Source organism: Trichosurus vulpecula, chromosome 5 (genome assembly GCF_011100635.1).
Source record: "Trichosurus vulpecula isolate mTriVul1 chromosome 5, mTriVul1.pri, whole genome shotgun sequence".
Lineage (NCBI taxonomy): Eukaryota > Metazoa > Chordata > Mammalia > Diprotodontia > Phalangeridae > Trichosurus > Trichosurus vulpecula.
This window is the reverse complement of record NC_050577.1, coordinates 167,486,717-167,510,104: the sequence shown is the minus strand read 5'-3', so window position 1 is coordinate 167,510,104 and position 23,388 is coordinate 167,486,717. Positions and strand designations below refer to the sequence as shown.

The following is a 23,388-nucleotide window of genomic DNA, read 5'->3' as shown; positions in this document are numbered from 1 at the left end:
GAGTTTGCAGTCTAGCTGGGGAGACAGAGAGTCAGACATTTGTGAAGTAATTTGCAATTTGACCCTGGTCTGTGCCTAGAGCTTCTCATTCCATGGGTTATGTTACTAACTAAATGTTCCAGTTTGGACTGGCCAGGATAGTCATTGGTGGTGACATCTCTGTTAATGAGAACATTTCTAATGAGCAAATGAAGATTTTGACCAAGAAGGGGACAAGTAACCCTTGGTAGCCAGGCAAGGATGAGAGAAACTAAGCAGGTTAAAAGTTTACCTCCAAATAGGAGCACCCTTTCTTCCTCTGATGGTCTAGTGAAGATGTAGAGGATAGATGGAGAAAAGAGTTGTTAAAGTCGCCCAAAAAATGCTAGCAAGAATCCTACATCTTATTAATGAAAGTACAAGATGATCTATCTAAAAGGATAAGGAATGAAGGAAACAAGCATTTATTATGCACTTACTATATGCCAGGCATTCTGCCAGCCACTTTAGAAATATCTCCTTTGATCCTCACAGCAACCCTGGGAAGGAGGTGCTGTTAGGATCCTCACTTTACAGTTTAGGAAAATGAGGCAGCCTTGCCCGCAGTTACACAGCTAGTAAGTGTCTGAGGCCGGGGGTGGCCCTGAGGTCTTCCTGACTCTAGACCCAGTGCTCTGTCTGTTATGCCACCTACCTAACAAGGAAACTGGTGGGGATGTGGGGGTGGGGGGGTATGGAGGGGAAGGAGACGTGAAAAAACACATTTAAAATGGCCACCATGAAGAGCAGAGCATATCAGAAGAGATAAGAGGGCCATTTGACCTAGATCTCAAGCTCAAAAAAAGGACCCTAATTTAGTAGGTTTATTAACATTCAACCATGACACTGGAACATTTGAATAATCCTGCTATATACCCAGCTTTGCCTCCCAAATTAGATTTTTCATCAATCCATTAATGTATTAAAACAAAAGAGTCTGTAAAACATGCTCAAAGATTCAAATTATGTCTCTTTTTCTATCTTATTTTATTTTCATGTATCTGTTTTTATTATGGCTAGGATCCTCAAAAATTATAAGTGGCCTAGGTTTTACTCTGACATCTATGAGCCATTGACAAAGAGTGGCACGTGAGTTATAAAATTAAGATAGTTAACTTGTCTAGAAGTGGCCAGGACCAAGAATGACTGGTCATATTTGTGCAAAAAAGCACAGAAGCAAATGTGCACACGAGATATTTGCTGGGTATAGAGCATGTCAGAGGTGAATATGAAATAAGGGAAGAAAATATTAGGTGGGGGTAGAATTCTAGAACTTTTCTCAATAGGCAATAGGGAACTCTTTATATTTATTTATTTTAGTAGAGGAGTGATAGAGCTTTACATAAGAAAAAGTTAGTCTGGTACAGGAGTGGGGAACCTGTGGCCACAAGGCCACACGTGGCCCTCTAGGTCCTCAAGTGCAGCCCTTTGACTGAATCCAAACTTCACAGAACAAATTCCCTTAATAAAAGGATTTGTTCTGTAAAACTTGGACTCAGTCAAAAGACCACATCCAAGACCACATGTGGCCTTGAGGCCACAGGTTCACCACCCCTGCTGGTAGCTCATGGAGGGTGGAGTGGGAATGGGAGGCTTTTTGAGGCTTTTTTTTAAGTCCAGAAGGATGGCGATGCCGGAGGATAGCAATGAATGCCTTTATTAGGGTGATCACAGTGGGACTGGAGAAAAGGGGGGAATAGTTTTGAGAAATGTTTCACAAGTAAAATCAATAGGTCTTGGTAACCAATTGGATATGAAAGATGAGGGAAAAGGAAGGGTTAAGGAATGACAGTTTCAATATGGAAAAATGGATGAGTGACAGAAGTAGTGAAATTAGAAGGAAGAGCAGGTTTAAAGAGAAAATAATGATCTTGGTTTTGAAAATGACTTATAGAAATCTGGGTGGTGATGGCCTGTAGGTTGTTGGAATTATAGATCTAGAGCTGAGAAGAGATGTGAGAACAGCAGATAGAGATTTGAGATCCCATCTTTCTAGAAATTATCATTGAAGCCATAGGAGGAAATGAGATTATGAAGGGAAGGGATATAGAGAGAAGAAGAAAGAATAGAGGACAGGGACTTGTGGTATACCCCATCTTGAGAGATAGGGAAGAAGATGAAGAGATGTAGAAGGAGCAATTAGGTGGGCAAGAGGAGAACTGTATCATGGAAACCAAGGGAGGAGAAAGTATCCAAAAGGAAGGGATGATCAGTGGTGTCAAATGCTACAGAAAATTCCAAAAGGATGAAGACTTAAGGCTGTTAAGTTTAGAAATAATAAGATCATTGACGACCTGCGAGAGGGACATTTCAGTGGAGTTGAGGCAGTGGAAAGATTGCAAGGAAGTCAGCGAAGTAAGTGATGAGGAAGTAAAGGCATCTGTTGTAGACAACTTTTTCAAAATGTTTGGTGATGAAGGGGTGATTGCTTACTGGTTTTTCCTGGGAAAAACAAAGCAAACTTTGTGTTGAGGAGAAGCCTAGCCTCTCCCCACCATGGCACTGACGAGAGCCCAGGCCTCCTCTGAATCACAAGTCAGTATGCATGCCCGTTTGACAGCTGCTTTCTTCTCTTCCCACATGCCTTCCCTCTTCCCACATGCCTTCCCTTCCACATGATGGGAGTTCCTTCTCAAAAGCTTCAGCTGAAGCACCCGGGGCCTGTGGTGAAGTGCTCACCAAGCATTCCAGCCGTACTCTGCTTTGTTTTGTCAAACAACCCACGAGTTCTTTTTTTTTTAACATGGAATTGGGATTTTCTCACTTACCGGTTTATTTGCTCATCTCAGTCATTGTTTTTCTGGCTTCCAGAAGTCATCTCCTCAGGGAGGTAAAGTCTGATCCAGCTTCAGCTTGATGAGCTTGCTCCACAGGCATTTGAATTTTCTAATCTGCCCCAAAGATGGGATCAGGGATGTGTGGCCCACTAGAGAATCAAGCCGATTCTCATGTAAATGCAGTCCCCACTTCCAGCACCATCTGTCTGCATGTTTATATGGCCTATTGGATTGGAGCATGAGGATGCAGGATGATATCAATGCAAAGTCAGAGAGAAACTTATGGTATCTCAGATCTAATGTCTCTTCACTCCTCCAGTTTGAGGCGGGGTAGGGGTGCGGGGATAGACCCGTGATTTCATTGGTTTAGGGAACTCTCAGTGAGGAAATTCCCTCTCCCAGTACAGATTGGCGTCTGCTCTGCAAAATCTAATCTTTAGAGTATTACCTCTTAACCTGGAGTCCATGAACTTGGATTGTTGTTTTTTTAAATATTTTTTGATAACCGTTTCAATACAATCCATTTCCCTTGCAATTCTATAGATTTTATTTTCTGTATTTAAGAACAACATTCTAGGTTTCACCAGACTCTCAAAGGGGTCAGTAAATTAATGTTGAGAAGGGGCTGTCTTTGAGAACTGCTTGGAGCACTGAGAACTCAAGGCAGGATTTGAACCCAGGCCTTACTAACTCCAAGGCCAGCACCCTATCCACTATGTTAGGCTGACTCTCTTTTCCCAATTATCATATGGAGAAAGGTCGAGTCCAAGTTTTACAGAATGAATCCTTTTACTAAGGGGATTTGTTCTGTGAAGTTTGGATTCAGTCAAAGGACCACACTTGAGGACCTAAAGGGCGGCCTCGAGGTCGCAGGTTCCTCACCCCAGGCTAGAAGCTATGTTTGATGTCAGTTGATGTAATAAAAGGAAGTTCCAGTACAGGGGAAATAAGGGAATACGCAGGTCTATACTGCCTATTATGTGCCAGGCATTGTGCTAAGTGTGTTATAAGTATGGTGTCACTTGATCCTCTCAACAACCGGGGAGGTAGGTGTTGTTATAATCCTCATTTACAAATGAAACAACTGAAGCAGAGAGAAGTCAAGTCACTTGCTCAGGGTCACACAGCTGGTAAATGTAAATGTCTTAGGCTGTGTTTGAATTCAGGTCTTCCAGGTTTCCCACCTCTATCCACTGTACCACCTAGTGGCTACCTCTGATCCAGTACAGCCAATTCCCAGCAATTCAGGAGGTGATTTTTCCTTTGCAGGCAATGGTTCTGGTTCTTTTTCCATTTACTTGTTCCATTAAGGAGACATAGAGCAGAGAAAGAAGGTAGAACATAAATGATGGCAAATTTTGCTTCTTGTTTAAAAAGTTGACCCTTTCTACTTTAGCTTACTCACCCATAAAATGTCAGGGGGAAAGGAACGATGGGAGAATTGGATCAGGAGGTGAATTCCAAGGTACCTGTCAGTTCTAAATCTATGCTCCTATAAACTGATTTCCTGAAGTGAAATTTTCATTATTATTTGTACTTTCCATTTCTTTCTTTTTTCATTATCAGAAAAAAAACCTTTTTTCTTTAATTCCACATTGAGATGCCCTGTAGAGCAAGCTTTTCTTGTGGCTTCTGCAAAGGAACAAGACTTTTCCCCTCTCCTTTGGGGGTCTGAGAAACAATCATTCCTGAAGAAATATAGGAAAGGTTTTTGCATTTTATTGGAGTTTTCATATTAAAAGAGAACTAGATCTCCATGCATCAGGGTTTCTCTGTCCTCTCTCCTATAACCCTCTGCTTTTGTCCACACTGTACCCTTTTCCTGGAATGCCCACCTGGCCTCCTTTCAGCAAATGAATTAAATATTCTTTGAAGCCCAATTCAAATGCTACATCCTTCAAGAAGTCTTCCCTGATTCCCCTGATCCAGAAGGACCTTTATTTCAATATAATTCAATAATCAGTTATTACATGCCTATTCTGTGCAAGGCTATAATGGGAGGTTCTGTGGATACAAAATGAAGCAAGTCCTGACCTTTCCTTCCAGACCTCCCAAAGTACTTTATTTTATAATTCTTCAGTGCGCTTACTGCGTAGTATTATGTTTTAGCTGTCTACATTGATGGCATCTCACTACTACACTGTATATTACTTGAGGGCAGGGACCCTGTCTTTTGTCTCGACTTTGTATCCCACTAGCATCTATGCTATTGTCCTACCCACAATGGCTAAGAACTTGTTGGTTGTCAGTGGTCAGAAATTCCACAGCAAGGGAGATTGGGGCCTAGGTGAGGAAGAGGCATGGAGAGGGGAACCTGACCTGTGATCTAGACTTGCTTTAATGCACTTTGAGACCCTGTATTATAGCAATCAGCTGAAGGGCGGAGCATGTGATAATGAAAACAAATGCGAAACCCTCGGATCCCCTCAATGAATGGCGCTTCATGAGGAGTTAAGATTGGTGGCTTAAAGACAATGGAGCAGGATCAGATTGATTGCATTTCCCCTCCTTGAAAGAGAAAAAAAAATGGAAACCCAGTGGGCCAGATAACCTGTCTGAGACCTGAGGAAAGGACTGAGGCAGGAGGGATGCTGACTCCCCATGGATCAAACTGACGTTCTAATCGTGAAATAGCAAACATTCTCAGTCTCATCGTGAGTCCTGCTCTGAGCACACAGCAGGTGCCCAGCTCAGGAAATCCTTGTCGATTGATTGACTGATTTTATTAATTGGACTCTGCCACCAAAGGGCCTCACTCTTTTATTCCCCCTTCCAGTAAGGACAAGTAACAAATAGCTCCAACCATGCCTGCCAGCCCGTGTTCTAACCAACAGAGCTTTCTGATCCGACAACAGAAAACTGAAAAACCTTGCCTCGCTCTTCTAATTTTGACTGCTCAGTGGGTTACTTTTTCTTTCTCTTTCCTCATTCAACAGCTCCGGAAGTTCTTGCGCAGAAACCTTATAGCAAAGCAGTTGACTGCTGGTCCATCGGTGTGATTGCCTACATATTGTAAGTATTTACATACTATCCCAGTGACCAGGAAAAGATATTATGGAAAAGTTAGGAAGATTTTTACTAAAAAAAAGGAAACTGAGTCTACTGATGGCTTCTATCATGTATTGTTCTGTATGCCCATATTTGCCCCTGAAATCTAGTTGGTATAGAACCTGAACGTGACCTATGATCAATGTTATTTTTCATTATAGGCAGTGTGTTATATGAGAAGTAGTATGATATAATGCCGGGGCCACTTGTGACCTCGAGGCCATAGGTTCCCCACCCTTGGAATGTATAAAGCTAGATTTGGCACTGGGAAAATTCCAGTTTGAATCCCATCTCAGACACTTACCAACTGTATAACTCCATGCCTCACTTTCCTCAATGACCTCTAAAGCCCCTTTCAACTCTATGTCAATGAGACTGACTTTTTTCCCAAAAAAGTTGACTTTTGGAGGGGGAGGAGGTGTATTCTTGAACCAATATTATTCTTACTATAACCCCATGAAATAAAGTGAATATGTGCATGTCATAATAATAATAATAATAATAGTAATAACACATTTTTTCTGGTTCAGTTGTTTTTTCAGTCATGTCCAATGCTTCATGACCCCATTTGAGGTTTTCTTGGCAGAGATACAGGAGTGGTTTGCCATGTCCTTCCCAACTCCTTTTCCAGATGAGAAAACTGAGGGAAACAGGGTTAAGTGACTTGCCCAGGGTCACACAGCTAGCTAAGCATCTGAAGCTGGATTTGAACTCAGGTCTTCCTGACTCCAGACCCAGTGCTCTATCCACTGTGCCACTTAGCTGCCTCAATAATACATTTACATAGGCCTTAAAGATACATGAAGCATTTTCATCATAAAATAACTATACAATATAGTACAATTATTACATTTCCCGTGTCACCAATGTAAAATACCTAGGAACCATAAAGTACCAGATAAATGTAACCACATAAATACTGTTGTTATAAAAAGGATTGGTAAATTGCTTCTAGAGGATCCTTTCTAAAAAATCCATCTAAAAAGTTAATGTTACAATTCCCATCTTTTCCAGTTTTATTTTCAAAATCTTGTTTTGGATGGAACACCATTCTGAGATGGGACTAAAATAAAAGTGCATCTTGGGCCAAATATTTTACACAATTGCTTAAAAATGAACTTTCCTCCTAAATTAGGGACTAGTCCCTGGCAGAAATAGCAGGCTGCAAAACATTTCTCTGGAATATGTGGGGACTCAGTCAGAGAAAGGTCTGACTGCTCATTAGCTGTTCCCCCCAGATATTGTTCAGACTTACTCCTTTGACATTTACTTTTTTCCCTCATTTTCTGAAAGATTCATTGTTTTTCCTTGGCAGTTAGTAGTTTATCTTATATAACTGAGAATCTTATTAATTTTGTGCCACTTCAGAAGGGCATTGCATGGAGCTCCATCCAAACATGTCTATTCCAATGTGAGATGCTTCAGTCAATATGACCTACTGAGATAATGTGTTAAGACCCATTCTATTCAATTAACTGGTGATAAAAGGAATGGAAATGATGTGGTTTCTCAGGAGCAGGGAGAATGGGATATAGACACAAGTATGATGCTCAGAAGGATGGAATGGGGCTAAGGAGAAATCCATATAAAGTGTGGACTTAAATGCATATACACCCAGATCTATATCTATACTTGCACGTGTGTGTATATATGTGTGTGTATGTATATGTGTATGTATGTATATATACATATATATGTTAAGAGCCAAATGAGTCATACATAATAAGAGTTATAGTAATTTGGAGGGGAAAGAATCACTAGGGGCTGAAGTTGTCCAGGTTAGGAATTGAGATTTGCACTGGTCCTTAAAGGGTAGAGATGTCAAATCCCTTGAGTGGAATAGAAAGGGAACAATGCCACTGGACAAGCGATGAATGACCACGCACCTGAATGACCCTTAAAAGACAGTGCAATAGTTTGAGAGTCCGTTTGAGTGAGCCCAAGCGAGCTAGACTTAAAGAGGAGCTTGATTCCCAATGGGGAATGAGATGTGTGTGAGATGTGTAGCAGGTACATAGAACTGGAGAAAGGGATGGGGAGAAAGAGAAGGGGGGGGTGGGGTGGAGGGAGGGAGAGAGAGACAGAGACAGAAAGACACAGAGAGAGAGAGAGAGAGAGACAGACAGACAGACAGACAGACAGACAGAGACAGACAGAGACAGAGACAGAGGGAGGAAGGGAGGGAAGGAAGGAAGGAAAGTAGAGCTGGGAGAGGAGAAGCATGATGGAGATGGCTGGTCTAAGTCTCTGTAGGCTGGTCCAGTACAAGGAGTATAAATACAGATGTCATCTCTGTTGCTAAAAAGCCCCCTATACTTGGATAACTGTCAACAATGGAGGTAGGCATTCCAGGTCTGGAGCATGTCATAAGGCACAGATGAGGGTGAGCATGACATAGCAGAATACAGATCTCTAAGTCCTAAAATTGGACTGGTGTTACTAAATAGCCTTAGATCAAATCACTCACTTAGTCAAAAAGTAACATTAAAAATTAATTAGCGTTCAATGTCAAAGATGTCAAGTTCCTAGTCTTTTACTCCCACCCACTGATCTATTCTGCCTCTTTTTAATAGAGAACCATCAACTACAGATTTATACTCTAGTTCTTGATGTGGGCTGTGACCAAGAGCAGGTTTGGTTACCCAGGGGACCCTGCCTTCCCACAAGGGTTAGCAAAGATTCCCACATTATTAATGTCAGCTGGAATGGAAAAGAATTCAGACAACTTTCTTCAGGAAGCAACGGCATTATTTTCATTTGATAAGCCTGTCTGTCATACAGCTACAATGATAAGCCTGTCTGTCATATAGCTACAAGACTGTAGCAAAAAGTGACTGCAATACATCCAGTATCCAATTGGCTCCTTTTGGTGCCTTTACCTCTATGTAAACATTGCTTATTTTGTCAGCATGAATAACTTATGTAACAGTATGATATAGCTCTATTTTTGGTCCCTACACTAATTGCCATATTAGCCATCATTTAGAAATGCAGATTCTCCCCACCCCCACCCCCCACTACCATCCATTTTTTCTCAGGAACATTAGTCTTTTAGTACATTTTATGGATCCTTCCTCCCTCATACCCACATCATATTTTCACAGTCTTTTACAGCAGCTTTGGAGTCTTGCCTTGAAAACAGATCTAATAGATTTACAGTGAATACTTCACCTGTAGAAGGGTTCGATGTGCTGATGCCTGGCCTAGGCCTATGGGAGACTAGAGTGCCAGACAAATCTCCCAAATCAAAATGGGAATAAGCACCTGTTATCTGATCAAAACCTCACGTCCCTCTCCCCTCCTTGCAGTCTGCCTGTCTTCTCAGGACCACAAAGAAATTATTTGATGATGATGACATACCCCAGGGCACAAGGAGATTCACATTGTTTTCTTTGGCCTTGACTAAGGAAGACCTTAGAAAGATTCCCATTCCCAAAGTATCTTCTGAAGCAGATGGGTTAGAGGCATTGTAACAGAAACTAGGAAATCAGTCTAGAGAGACTGGAGTTTCATCTTTGAACATTTGTTCCAGGCATTGTTAACATGGATTCACTGAAAGTTATTATTGGTGGGAATCTTAGAATAATATGGTCCAGTGCCCTGGTTTTATAGGTGAGGAAGCTGAGGTCCACAAAGGCTAATTAATATGCCTAAGGTCTCATAGGTAGTCAGCGGGTGAGGTGGAACTTGAACCCATTTGTTTGAGGGTTTTGGCCTCCTCTTTTGATTATATTATTCAGCCTCTGTCTCTCATTTCCTTGTCTAGAAGAAACTACAAAGTATTTTGATTTTTTTTTTTGTAGCGACCTCACTCATTACTGGTTACCCATACTCCATGAATCTTCTGTACCGAGTAATATTTGGAATAAATCACACAAGGGGTGGGGGTTGGACTAAATGACCTGGAAGCTCTAAATTTATTATTTTCTATGACCCTCTTAGCCAATGATTTCCATATTTGCCTAGTATTCAGCTGAAATTGCTCTTTAAATGGAAATCCTAATGTTTGATTTGCACGTTCTGTCCATTTTTCCCAGGACTTAGAATAAAGCACGTTAAGGCTTCATGCCTTTACACTAAACAGTTGACAGCTGGCTATTCATAGGTTATATGTCTTCTAAGAAGAATAATTACAACTAAATGCTGTTGGAGAAGAAAAAAGAAGAGTAGTTACAAAATTTAAGTAAAATGATGGTGTCTAACACACTGTTATTAGTATTAATCCTACCAGACTGATGAGAATAATGAATATGCAGCCAGAATCAATTGATAAGAATTTATTAGGTGATTGCCATGAGTATGCCAGGTGCTGTGGTAAGCAGTAGAGATACAAAGACCAAGATGAAAAAGTCCCTGTCTTCAAGGAGCTTCCATTCTATCAAAAGAGATGATGCCCAGAGCACTGACTTTCTTTTATCCCTAGACTATGAGTTACATCTGGAAGGCTGCTTCATGCCTCAGGGCATTCTACCTGTCATCAAGAGTGTAGGGTCTGAACCTCAACTTCAGAGGTTCAGAACTTGATTTTACCATTTTTCCAAGAGAAGACTAAACCCTAACAAGTTAATTCATCATCAAAATGGATTTATAAACCCAAGCACCAATTTGCTAATCTCCAATGAGAAACACAATCAAATTTTTTTTGTCAGCCTGTTGTGTATACTCACTTCCCATGGAGGAAACCCACTTGAGAAATGGAATTATTGTATTAAGGTTTCTTAGTAAATATTCAGTCGGGGCAAAGGTAATGAAATGGTCATAAGACCCTGAACAAATCCTACTACGCTTTAGTGCTCTAGGCACTGAGACTTAGAATCTCAGAGACTAAGCTGCAGAGATCTATGCCAGTAGAGGCAGTTTTCTTCATCCAAGAGATCTCAAGCCTAGTAAATGACCCTTCTCCACCAAAGAGATACTCAGACCAGATATCCATGGCAGCTCAAAAAAATACCCTCTTCCCTGTACAATGCTGGGGTAGTGTTACCCTTGCCAACACCATGCAGACTTCCACTCTTCCATTTCCCCTTGCCATTTATAATTCAACACTGCTGGGTTTCTAGGTTGAGAGGTTCCGTAATTCTCCTTCCCAGCCAGATGCCCTGGAGACCTTTTGCTTCTAGCCAGTAGAGGGACATCAGATGGACTAACCCTCCAAATAAAGCAGGTTAATTTCCCTATATAATAAAAGCTCTTTATAAATGACATTAGAACCAGCATATACATGAAACTTTAGGGAAATTTCAAGCTCAGATATAAAGCACTAATCCATCCAAGATACCAGCTATAAATTGTGGAGCAGCAGACAGACATCTGGACTCAGAGCCAACAAGATCTGAGTTCAGATCCTGCTTCCAATATATACTGGCATAAACCATATGTCCCATATAACATTTATACTTCCTATATCTTACATGTCCATGGTTATTTGCATGTTGTACCCTCCATTAAAATGTGAGTTCCTTGAGATCAGGGTCTATGTTTTTGTCTTTTTCTGTATCCCTAGTGCTTAGCACAGTGCCTGGCATGTAATTAGCATTTAATAAATGGCAGCTGGATAGTAAAGTGGATAGAGTGCCAAACCTAGAGTCAGACAGGCTCATCTTCCTGAGTTCAAATCTGGACTTACACAATTACTAGATGTGTTACCCTGGGCAAGTCATTTAACCCTGTTTGCCTCAATTTCCCTAACTGTAAAATGAGCTGGAGAAGGAAATGGCAAACTGCTCCAGTATCTTTGTCAAGAAAACCCCAAATGGAGTCACAAAGAGTCAGAAAGGACTGAAATGACTGAACAACAACCAACAAATGCTTGCTGACTGACTAAATGACAGGCTGTGTGACCCTGAACAAATCCCATTCCCTTCAGTGCTCTAGGCAAGTCTGGAAGACTATAAGCTGCAGAGATCTATACTGGTAGAGGCAGTTCCCCTCATCCAAGAGATCCCTCTACTAATGAGGTCCCAGGTCCAGTTCCTTTCCCCATCTTTTTCAACTCACTTCCTAAATACTGAGACACAAAAAAAGAGAGATGAAATTAGATTCCATACAGTGGTATCGCCTAAGCTGAACTGCTATTAAACCATATGATCTAACAGCTCTTGAGTTCTAAAACTGTCACACAAAGAAGGGGAGAAGAGAAAAGAGAGAGAGACCTTGGCAAGCCTGGGAACGAAAGCAAAGAGGCAAACTGCCTCATAGCGAGGCTCTTATAAAAATTCATGATGGAAGAAAATGCTAAATTTTAGTCAGGATGAAAATAAAGTTGCAATTTTCCCCATCCAAGTTCATATTGTTGAGTTGTTTCAGTCATGTATGACTCTTTGTGACCCTATTTGGGGCTTTCTTGGCAAAAATATTGAAATTGGGATGGTATGCCTTTTCCAGGTCACTTTACAAATGAGGAAACTGAGGCAAACAGGGTTAAGTGGCTCATCCACGGCCCCATAGCTAGGAAGTGTCTGAGACTGGATTTGAACTCAGGAAGATGAAAGTCACTGTGCTACCTAGCTACCCCATCCAAATTCATAGATCCTCTGATATTCACACATAGATCTCATGAGTTCCAGGTTAAGAATCTCTGCCTTCCAGAGAAAAAGGAACAACAGAGAGTATCTCGAACCTCTAGTGACTGCTGAGAATCTGAGAACTTTACCACCACTGAGGAAACCAGTGGGGAAACGAGGATGGTGATTATATGTTGTTGTTTGGAGAAAGGGGAAAAAGTGGAGATAGAGATGAAAGAAGTGGGAAAGCATTTGCCTGGCCCTCAAATAAAATGAAGAGAGAGATACAAATTCTTTGGTGGCCAAGAGAGATGTGTCTCCAACTTCTCATCCAAAGCTACCTCCCCAAGCTGGAGATTCCAGCTTTTGAGTCCTTTGTTCTCTATAACCTGGTCCTGCACGCCACCTACAGGCTGACCAAAAAACTGCACTTTCCGCATTCTAAATCCAATCAATTCTTAAGCTCCTAGGGCTGGAGCTAGAAGGGCCCTCAGTGGCCAACTCATCCTAGATGTTCACTTTACAGATAAAGAAACTGAGGCCCAGAGAGGTTTATTGTTTGCTCAAGGTTACACAGGTAGTAATTAGCTGAGCTGGGACCTCCAACTCTAAAGCAAGCATCGTTTGCATTTTCTTACAGATTTAAGAGACATATTAGTTTAGCAGTCACAGGAAGCTGTGCCCTCAGACTAAATGATCTCTAGGGTCACCAAAGCTCTATATTTCTAAGTTCTTATAGACTGTGACAATAGTTCATACCATCATACCAAAAGGTAGCCTCAGAGCTAGGAAAACCCAGGTTCAAATCCCACCTGATATAGTCTGTGTGACCCTGGGCTAGTAACTGAATCTCTCAGGGCCACAGGAAACTCTCCAAGGTTACAGATTTCAGAGCAGCATCAGCCTACATTGATAGACAAAGTGTCCTTACAATGAAATCTAAGGGAGGAGAGAGGGGGGAGGCGGGGAGAGAAGGAGAGGGGGGGAAGGGAGAGAGAGAATGAGAATGACACCTTAATCTCGTCAGGAAGGTACCTCTAAATTGTATTGTACAATGGCTTACTTCTGGGAAGGTTTCCTGCAGACAGCCAAACCTATCCAAAATGTAGAGGGACTAAAACAGTGATTTCATTATTGATACAGGGAACTCCCAGGTGAGGAAATTCCCTCTGCCAATGCAGGTCAGCACCTTCTTTGCAATTTAGTGCCTGAGAGAGTTGTCTAGAGCAATGAGAGATTACATAACTTTCCCAGAGCTGTTGCGGTTTTATGATATGCTGTGGGGGTTATCTTGAAAGAATTCAGACTCAGATCATCTCCAATCCAAGTTTTATAGTGTAATGATGCTGATTGCACAACCAAAATTGCGAATATTAAAAAGGCACAAAGGATTTGTCAAGGGATTAGGTAATAGGGGAGAGGTCCCAGCCTCAGTGGAACTGTGTATACAATTACCTTTAATGCATACAGAAAAGCCCATGGGGGCATATATGTATTATAATGATATTATAATAAGTCCCTCCTCATCATAAATTCACCTAAAGGACAGCTTTTGCTATTACTGCATAGGTGCTTACTTAGGGAAAGTCCCTTCTGTTGTTTTAGGGTCCACATCCTGCTTGGGCATCCTGGTGGTGCTGCTTTCTGATTGGCTATTGTGGTCCTATCTGAGATTAGATGGATGTGGATGTGGTTGAGTACATGGACACACCTGCTATTTCTGTGAGAAATAGAAGAAATGGGTCTGGGGGGAGTGGCTAGCTAGAGGCAGTGGCTAGGATTCCATCACATGGACCCACCTGATGTTCTAGTGGGGCATGAGTTCATAGACATACTTGCTGTTCTAGTGAGGCATATATGAGGACGTTAGGTTATTGAGTGGGGGGGATGGCTAGGTACGGGCAGTGGGCCTACTGTTCAGTGAGGCCTATGATTGAGTCTGGGGGCAGTGGTGTGATTGAAGCCAGATTGTGTGGTTAAATCAGGACATGCCTGCTGGTCAGTGAGGCCCATAAGGAAGTTAGAAATATTGGGGCTGGGGGCAGCTTTCTTCGGATTCCATCAGAGCCACATAATCAGTAGGTGTCAGATATAGGACCTGATATAAAGTTTTCAGGGCTTCAAGGACAGCTCTCTACCCGCTGCTCTAAGCTCACCCAGGTTATATGTATTCTTGTTAGTTTCTGTGTCAGAACACAGCTTCTTCTAACCATGTACATAGTTTAGAGTTTCTTGTTTTTAAGGCCTATAATAGCTTACCTACTTTTCATAATCTTACCAGCTGGAGGTTTGCCTGGTGCTGCCTGTGGCATATCATCTGTCCTATCCTTAGAGAGGACAGTGACACTATGAGGATAGGGAAGGGGTGGTATTGTTTGAGTTAGGAATGCATAAGACTTGGGCCTCAAAGGGCAGTGCAACTTAAATTTTCCCACTGATTCCAGCTGACACGGGATTGGCCTATATGTGTGCTGTGCCACTTGCAAAATCACCTGCCTGTTGGGTAGGGGACAACTTTGTATCCCATTGGGTATCATAAGATTAGAGTAGCTTTTGGACTGAGACTTCCCCCCACCCTTACGTCTTTCCCCTGGCTATGGGCTGTACCAAACTTCATCCAGGATGACCTGGTGGCAGGCAGACCCATGACCAGGGCACCCCATCCCCTTTAACTTCTCCCCAGCCCTGTCCTTCCCCTTCTGGTCCCTAACCATCCCAGACCCAAGGTGTCAGGGAAACTCATCAGCACTCCCTTGCCTTTCCCCTTAGTTCATCCTTCTTAATTGTTCACAGGGCCTGGATGAGATGGGAATCAACAACTCCATTCTCCCAATGAGACAGAGGACCTCCAGGCTTTAGGGTCTGCCAGGCTATTGATTCCTAAGGTCCTCTATGCCTTATTACCTTCAATCTCTGGATGGTGGAGGAGGATACCACTTTATAAATTGCTATTTAGTAATCTCTTGGTCATTTACTAATTTAAATGGGGGTGGGGTTAAGAGGCAGGATAAGCCCCTCTAGGCTATCTCATTTAACAAGTTTTCCTCCTGCCTTTTATGTTCTGTAATCCCCTAGTGCTGTCATTTGACCTATGTTGGGTCTTTTCATTCACCCTACTGCTGAACGCTTAGGATTCAGAGACTTTTCCATCCGACCTAAAGCACTGTATCAAATGCTTTTTTTTTTGTTCTTTTATTGAAAATGCTTTCTTTTCCTACACTCCTGATTTCTTTCCCCCAACTATCTCTTGGAAACTGTCACATGAGAAGCAATTGAAAGGATCAAGGGGGTTTAGCCCAGAGAAGAGGGGACATAATGTAGGGCATGGGAGATGTCCTATGGAAGCGGTTGTACTTTGCTTCACGCTACTCAAGAGGGTTGAACAGAAACCGGAGGATGAAAGCTAGCTACTGGGAGGGAGATTTCAGTGCATTATAATGAAGAGTTTTATAACACCATCTAATAAAGGAATGGGGTACCTTGCAAAGGCATGAACTCCTCATCACTGAAATTGACAAAGCAGAGGTTGAATAATTTCTATCAAAGGGTATCATAGAATGGATTTCTGTCAAAAAAAATCAATTGGAACGTTTACTATAGCTCCGATCACTTTTCCCTCTGACTTTCTAAAACACTTACCAGTAGCAATAGCCAGAGTCTGTTTAACTCTTTAAATTTTAAGAAGCGCTGCCGATGTTAGCTCATTCAGACCTCCCAACAACCCTGGGAGATAGATGTTATTATATTCCCATTTTACATATGAGGAAAATGACGCCTGAGAGAGGTTACATGACTCACCTAGGGTGACATAATTAGTGACTAAGGAAGGATTTGAACTCGGGTCTTTCAGACTCTCAGGTCTGTTACTGCTACTGTTACTGTCACTGCTACCCACCTATACTACCTAGTAGCCTCCTTCCTATATAGGGCAGCTAGGTGGCACAGTAGATAGGGTGCTGGGTCTGCAGTCAGAAAGACTCATCTTCCTGAGTTCAAATCCAGCCTTAGACACTTATTAGTTGTGTGACCTTATCCTGTTGGACTCAGTTTCCTTATCTGTAAAATAAGCTGAAAAAGGATGTGGCAAACCATTTTAGTATCTTTGTCAAGAAAACCTCAAATGGGGTCACAAAGAGTCAGACGGGACTAAAATAACTGACCAACAAAAAGCCTCCTATGTTGACTTCCCTTTTGGAATGTAAGCTCCTTGACAACACATACTGTCTTTCTTATATCTGTATCCCAAGCACAGTAGAACAGTACCTCACTAATAAATGTTTTATTTCTTTATTCATTCGTTCAAAGTTTCCTTTCTTCTAGTTAACATTTTCAAAAAACATGAGTGGATTTCAAACATTTTTTGTTACCTTCAATCACTGAGGATGGAGGAGGATCCCACTATATGTATTGCTATTTAATAATCTCTTCATCATTTACTAATTTAAATGAGGGATAGAGTTAAGGGCCAGGATAAGACCTTCTAGATTATCTTCCTTGACAAATTCTCCCTTTTATGGCTCTCCATGAATATGAATTGCACTTTCTGTTCTCCCCCTGAGACCTTAGAAAGGTCATTCTCACGATATATACGGGAATTTATTTCATTACACTTAGAATCTAATTTTAAAATGAGGCTTTAGAGTTTTGACCCAGTTCTGAACTTTTGATAAAGAACTTCTTGGGGAAAATGTGATCAGAAAGTCATGAATATTTATTAAGCACATGCATGCTATGTGGTATTGTACAAAGCAAGTGACAAGACAGAGTGGCCTGCGTTTACATTTTTGTCATCTAAAACACACCGACTTCACTACAGAGGAAGGTTAGAGTAGTGGAAATAGAACTGGATTTGGAATTGGAGGATTTATGTTTGAAAACCATCCCCCACCCCCATCCTGCTACTTGTAACCTGTATGACCTTCAACTCTCTGGACCCTAGTTTCTTTATTTGTAAAATGAGGGGGTTGGACTCTTGATTCTTTCATGATCATCTTTATGGAAGATATGCAGAGCATTGGACTCTATATCAGAGGTGATGTAAAAGCAAGAATCAAGGTCATATTCAGAACACATTAATAAATGACTACCTTACTCTTAGTATGGAGCTTTTTTTGTGATTAAATATTAGGGCAGTTAGTGGCACAGTCAATAGAGCACTGGGCTTGGAATCAGGAAGATTCATCTTCCTGAGTTCAAATTCAGCCTCAGACTCATACTAGCTGTGTGACCCTGTGCAAGTCACTTATCCCTGTTTGCCTCAGTTCCTTAACCATAAAATGAGGAGAAATGGCAAACCACTCCAATATCTTTGCCAAGACAACCCTCCAAAAAGGGTCACCAAGAGTCAGACATGACTGAATAATAAAATGAAGTGAAACGTGAGCAGGAATCAGGTTAAGGAAACAAAATAGGCCATCTCACATTCAGTCAGTCAGGAAAGGCTTCCTGGAGAAGACAGGAAAATAGAGAAAGGAAAACTAGCTAGATTCCATTATGTTCTGCTGCAGACCACACTCTCTCAGTACCATGGACCACACCCAGGCAAGACATAAACCCCATTTTCTGGCTTCCACCTCACTGACATTTATTAAGGAGAAGGTTTTTTCGCCCTTTTTTATTTTTTCCAAATAAGTACAACATTGTGAAACTTTTCCATTTTCGATGATCAAAAAAAAAAAAAAAGAACCAAACCCAGAACCCAAAGTAAAACCAGCCTTGAGAGACCAAAGCCTGCAGGAAGAAATCTAAAAGTTATTTCTGAAATGCCATTATTCCTTGGAGAAAGGCTCAGCTGCTTAAGGTCAGAACTTCACCAAAGAAAAGACCATCCCCCAAGAAAATAAAGCTATGGTTCCAAGATGTCAAAGGAAACACTTCATTGTTTTACAGTCATCTTTTAATCCTTGGTCTTAATCACCCCCAGCTTGTTCTATCTGTACCCTGTGGTGCTTCAGTATGAAAATTCATTACTCATAAAAGCTAATGTTAGCTGGTTGAATTTTAGCTAGTTTTTTCTTCTCCCAACACAATTTTTGGTTATTGTGAAGCTTACTCCTGTCACTGAATTCTACTTGCTCCTCATTAAACTTTCAACTCTGTTGTTAGAAAGCCCTGCATTTAAAATATGGGTAAAGATGGCTTCCTCCAAATTTCTCTCCAGTGAGCTTCGACTCCCCATACATAGGCTGGCTCAGATTCCCTGGCACTTACAGTAGGATCCCCTTCATTCCTTTACATGGAATTGATTGGGCGATTGCAAGCAAAAATGAACTTTTTTTGTTGAAGAAAGGAAATTGTGCTATAAACTTGGAAAGGAGCCCTTAGATGACAAAAGCACAGCGTTTTACTTCAGCTTAGAATTGCATTTCATCTAGTCTAGCCTTTTTCTCGTGGTAGAATTTCTAAATGATTTTACTTAAAATAGCTTACACTGCTAGTTTCTTCCATTTCAAAAAGGTATTTAACTTTTCTCCTCCTCCTCCTCCTCCCTTTTCTGCTCCCCCTCTCCCTACCAGCTTCTGATTTAGCATAAATTATGGATGGAATGTTTCTCCATACCTTCTTCACCATCCCATCCCCATTTCTTTCCACTTCAGAGGCTTTGTTCCAAGCCTAGAAAAATGATATAGAGTATTTATGAGCTGGATTCAGTCAGCATATTTTTTCTGAGATGTCTATTAATTCTACCCTCACCCACATATCATTTTCTAAGCCTGCAAAAAAAAGAAGTGACTAAAAACTTAATCAAATATATGATTACAAATGTAATTAGGCACCCTTTTTAATTAGCAAAGGGTTCACTGATCATCTTAAAATTTTACAAAGCTATGCAATATGTCTAGGGCTTTCATGTTAGGGAAAAGAACCAAACTCTGTTCTAGCTGCTAAATTGGGTTTGCAGATAGAAAAAGTTCACCACTGCACAAAGTGGAGCCTTATAGAGTATGACCTACAACTCATAGTAAATTCAATTGAAGTAAATATTTTTCCAGGGCTTGGTATATATAAAACAGAATACATTGCGGGTGGAGGGGAAAGATATTTTGAGGCAACACGATGGAGTGAATGGACTGTAGAGATTGGGGCCAGAAAACTTGAGTTTGATTCCTGTCTCAGGTACTTAGTACAGGGTGTCCCTAAAGTCTGGAGACGTAGGCAGAAATGCATATTTTGAAATATTTGGAATATCAACAGACTTTAGCCCCCTTGACTTCTTTTTCTGGGGTTTGCTAAAGGAGAAGGTGTACTCAGTGAAAATCACAGATGCAACACACTTGATTGAACCATAAAGAGTGAATGTGCTAAAATTGACAGCAATGTGGTTATTGCATCGAGTTCACGTGAATCTTGCAAAGTGCGTCAACCTTTGCATCGCAAATTATGGAATTCATATTGAAGATGTTATTTGTTAATATTCCAATTAAATAAAATGTTGTTGAAAATTTCATTGATTTCATTTCTTGAAAATGTGCATTTTTGCCATTGTGCCCAGACTTTAGGAACACCCCGTAGATTGCCCATGGAAGAATTGTAGAGAAGGGTTGCTCTCAAAACCTGTTTCCTCATTTGTAAAATGAGAGCAGTAATCATTGTATATTGTGAATGACGTGTTTCACAAACCTTAAAGAACCATACAATCCTAAGTTGTAAATATTATGAAGGTGAATAAGAAATAGTTCATGCAACCAAGCAATTTCTCTAATAAGCTTTTAACAGGCTTGCCCATGTGGCTGTGTCTGGACATGAGCACCACAAGAATCACGGGGTTTGAGAATTGGAAGGATTCCTTGTGATCGTCTAGTACTCTTTGTACCTCCAAGGAATATCCACTTTAGTACATCAGAAACAGTCATCTAGTCTGGAGCCCACCACCTTTTGTGGTGGCACCTTCCACTTTTGCATATGTCCCATTACCAGGATGTTCGTCCTGACATCCATCCACCCAAAATTCACCTTTGTGAATTTGCAACTTTGACCCACTGCTCCTGGCTCTGCCTTCTAGGGCCAACCCAGACAAGTGTCATTCCTCCTCCTCCTCCTCCTCAAATATGGGATGTTTTCTCCTAGTGTTCCTTCCCCCTTCCATCTTCATCTTCCCCAGGCTGAGCTTCAAAGTTTTCTTCAACCAATGCTCATGTGGCATGAGCTCAAGGACCTTCGATATCCTACTTACCCTCTTCTGGATGTTCTCCAGGTTCAGAAACAAACACTGTGCTTGAGATGAGGTTTGATGGGAACAGAGTACAGAGAAATTGTCACCTCCTCATTTCTAGAAGCTATGCATGTATCAATGCAGCCCCAAATCACATCAGCTTTTTTGGCTTTCTTATCATACTGCTGACTCAGGCTGAGCTTGTAGACCACTCGAACACCCAGACTTTTTTTCCAAACAAACTGCTGTCTAACCATGCCTATACTTCTTAAGTTCTGTTTTTATTTTTTTAACCCAAGTATAAGTCTGGGGCAGCTAGGTGGCACAGTGGATAGAGCGCTGGGCCTGGAGTCAGGAAGACCAGAGTTCAAATCCAGCCTCACACACTTAGCTTTGTGACCTTGGGCAAGTCACTTCACTGTTTGCCTCAGTTTCCTCATTTGTAAAATGAGCTGGAGAAGGAACCGTTTTAGCATCTTTGTCAGGAAAACTCTAAGTGGGGTCACAAAAAGTCAGACATGACTGAAAAAACGATTGAATAAAATCCTGCTTTAATGTTAGCACCTTTCCTCTGAGATTGTCTCCAAATTATCCTTTCTAGATCTTCTACATACATAGTTATTTCACCATTAGACTTTGAGTTCTTAAACCTGGGGTCTGTGACCCTGTTTTTCAAAATGTTGTGATGACTGCATTTTGATGTAATTGGTTTCCTTTGTAATCTTACGTATTTTATTTTATGCATTTAAAAGCACTGCTCTGAGATGTCTCCAAAGGCTTCATTACACTGCCAAAGGGCACACACAAAAAGGTTAGGAATCTCTGCTCTAGTCAGTCAAGATCTTTTTGGATCCTGAGACGGTCATGTTAACTATTAACTAGTTAAGATACTAACAAACATCTGCAACTTTTTCCAACTATTGAATAAAAATGTCAAACAGCATGGATCTCTGGGGCACTCCACTGGAGTGCCTGCCACAATGATATTGACTCATTACCATTCTTTGAGCCTGGCCATCTAACCAGTTCTGAATTCATCCAAATGGAAATTGTTAGGGCATTACAGAGGTGGTTCCTGATGGATTATGGGTTGGTTTGCAGAATGCAGTGTGATACTATGACAAAGTCTTGGATTTGTAGTCAACAGTTCTGTTTTCAAATCCCAATCTCTGTTGTTAGACCTTCAACAAGTTACTGATTTTTTCTTGGCCCTGGTTGCTTATCTGTAAGAAGTAATGGGTTAGAATAGATGATGTCTAAGGTTCCTTCTAGCCCTGCATCCCATGATGTCTAATGCCCAATTCAGAGACCAAACGAAGCACCTCTGGGCCCATGATTGCCTAATTTCGCCTTTCTGGTTTATCTAACTTAAGCAGAGCTATTGTTTTAGTCACTTATGTATTGCTAAATCTAACTACTGAAGAGGTTTTCCACAATGCAAATAGAGTCTTATTATTTATTCCCAGCTTTGAAGAATGCCTGCACTATTCCCTGAATAATACTTTATTTTGGCTTCATGCATGGAAGCATTAGCACTGAAAGATCATTTATTGAACACCTCTCTCCTCATGTTGGAGACTGGGGAGACAGTACTTAATCACCATGAAATAAAGGCTCCAGGCACAGTCTGTCACGGGCTTCCATCTGGGTCTTAGCTATTCCAAAGTTCAGCTCGGGCGATCTGTTTTTTAGTGCTTTTTATGTTTATAGGAGTTAGTAGAGAATATGACATATAAAAATGCCAAAGAATAGAAATGTTGCTTCATTTTCACCAAACAAGAACTGTGCCCTATAAACCTGACCCACCTTCTGCCTCTCTCTCTTATTCCTTTGATCTTTCCCCTCATTGGCTCCAAGTGCCTGCTTTACATCTGCCATCATATTTCCAGTATAGGGGACCTAGCTGGTCATACTAAGCGGATAAGGCACAATAGATAAAAGAAAAAATAAAAGTTAGCTTTTAGAGAGCTACAACATAATTTGTTGTTGAGTCATTTCAGTCATGTCCAACTCTCTGTGATCCTATTTTGGGTTTCTGTGGCAGAGATGCTGAAATGGTTTGCCATTCCCTTCTCCAGCTTATTTTTGCAGATGAGGAAACTGAGGCAAACAGGCTCAAGTGACTTGCTGAGCATCACACACAGCTAGTAAGTGTCTGAGGCCAAATTTGAACTCGGGTCCTCCTGACTCCAGGGCTGGCACTATGCCACCTAGCTGCCCCAATAATATAATACCATCCTGAAAAGTAGTTTCTCCTCTCCTTCACACACTTTATAGGCAGCTAGGTGGTACAGTGAATAAATCACTGAGCCTAGAGTCTCAGAAAGACCTGAGCTATGTGACCCTGGTCAAGTCCTAACCTCTTTCTGCCTCGTTTTCCTCCAACTATCTCCCAGAGTTATTGTGAGGATCAAAGGAGGTAATATTTTTAAAGCTCTTTGTAAATTTTAATATGCTGTATAGATGCTACCCATGCTCATCATGTATGTTGTTGTCTCCCAACTAGATTATATAGGGAACATTTTGTACCATCTTCAGCCCCACCTACGCACTTGTCAGGACAAGGCATTAGAAAAGAAGGGCAGGATAGTGTATGAAGCCATACAACAATGCAGCTACTGACGAAAGAACCATCTAGAATCCAATTCCTTCTTGTTTCATCCCTTTAAAAGTTCTAATATTGGTGGAGCTGTGACTGGTCCAGTCATTCTAGAGAGTAATTTGGAATTAAAGCGACTAACATGCCTATGCCACTTAGAGATCCCACTGCTAGGCATGGACCTCATAAAGGTCAAGATTTGGGGCCACTTTGAGATTCATAGCTTCCAGGTACACCAAAAGTGATTACAGTGGCACCTTTTGAAGTTGTCAAAGAACTGGATATGAACCG

The 23,388-nt window shown here is 41.3% G+C and overlaps 1 protein-coding gene across 1 annotated transcript in view; it reads left to right on the top strand.

The window, feature by feature from the left end:
• Positions 1-23,388, top strand: part of CAMK1D (calcium/calmodulin dependent protein kinase ID) — a 475,179-nt gene that overhangs the window by 409,329 nt on the left and 42,462 nt on the right. Inside the window, exon 6 of the mRNA XM_036759709.1 lies at positions 5,732-5,807. Coding sequence (XP_036615604.1) covers positions 5,732-5,807 — 76 coding nt within the window. The remainder of the gene's footprint in view (positions 1-5,731; positions 5,808-23,388) is intronic.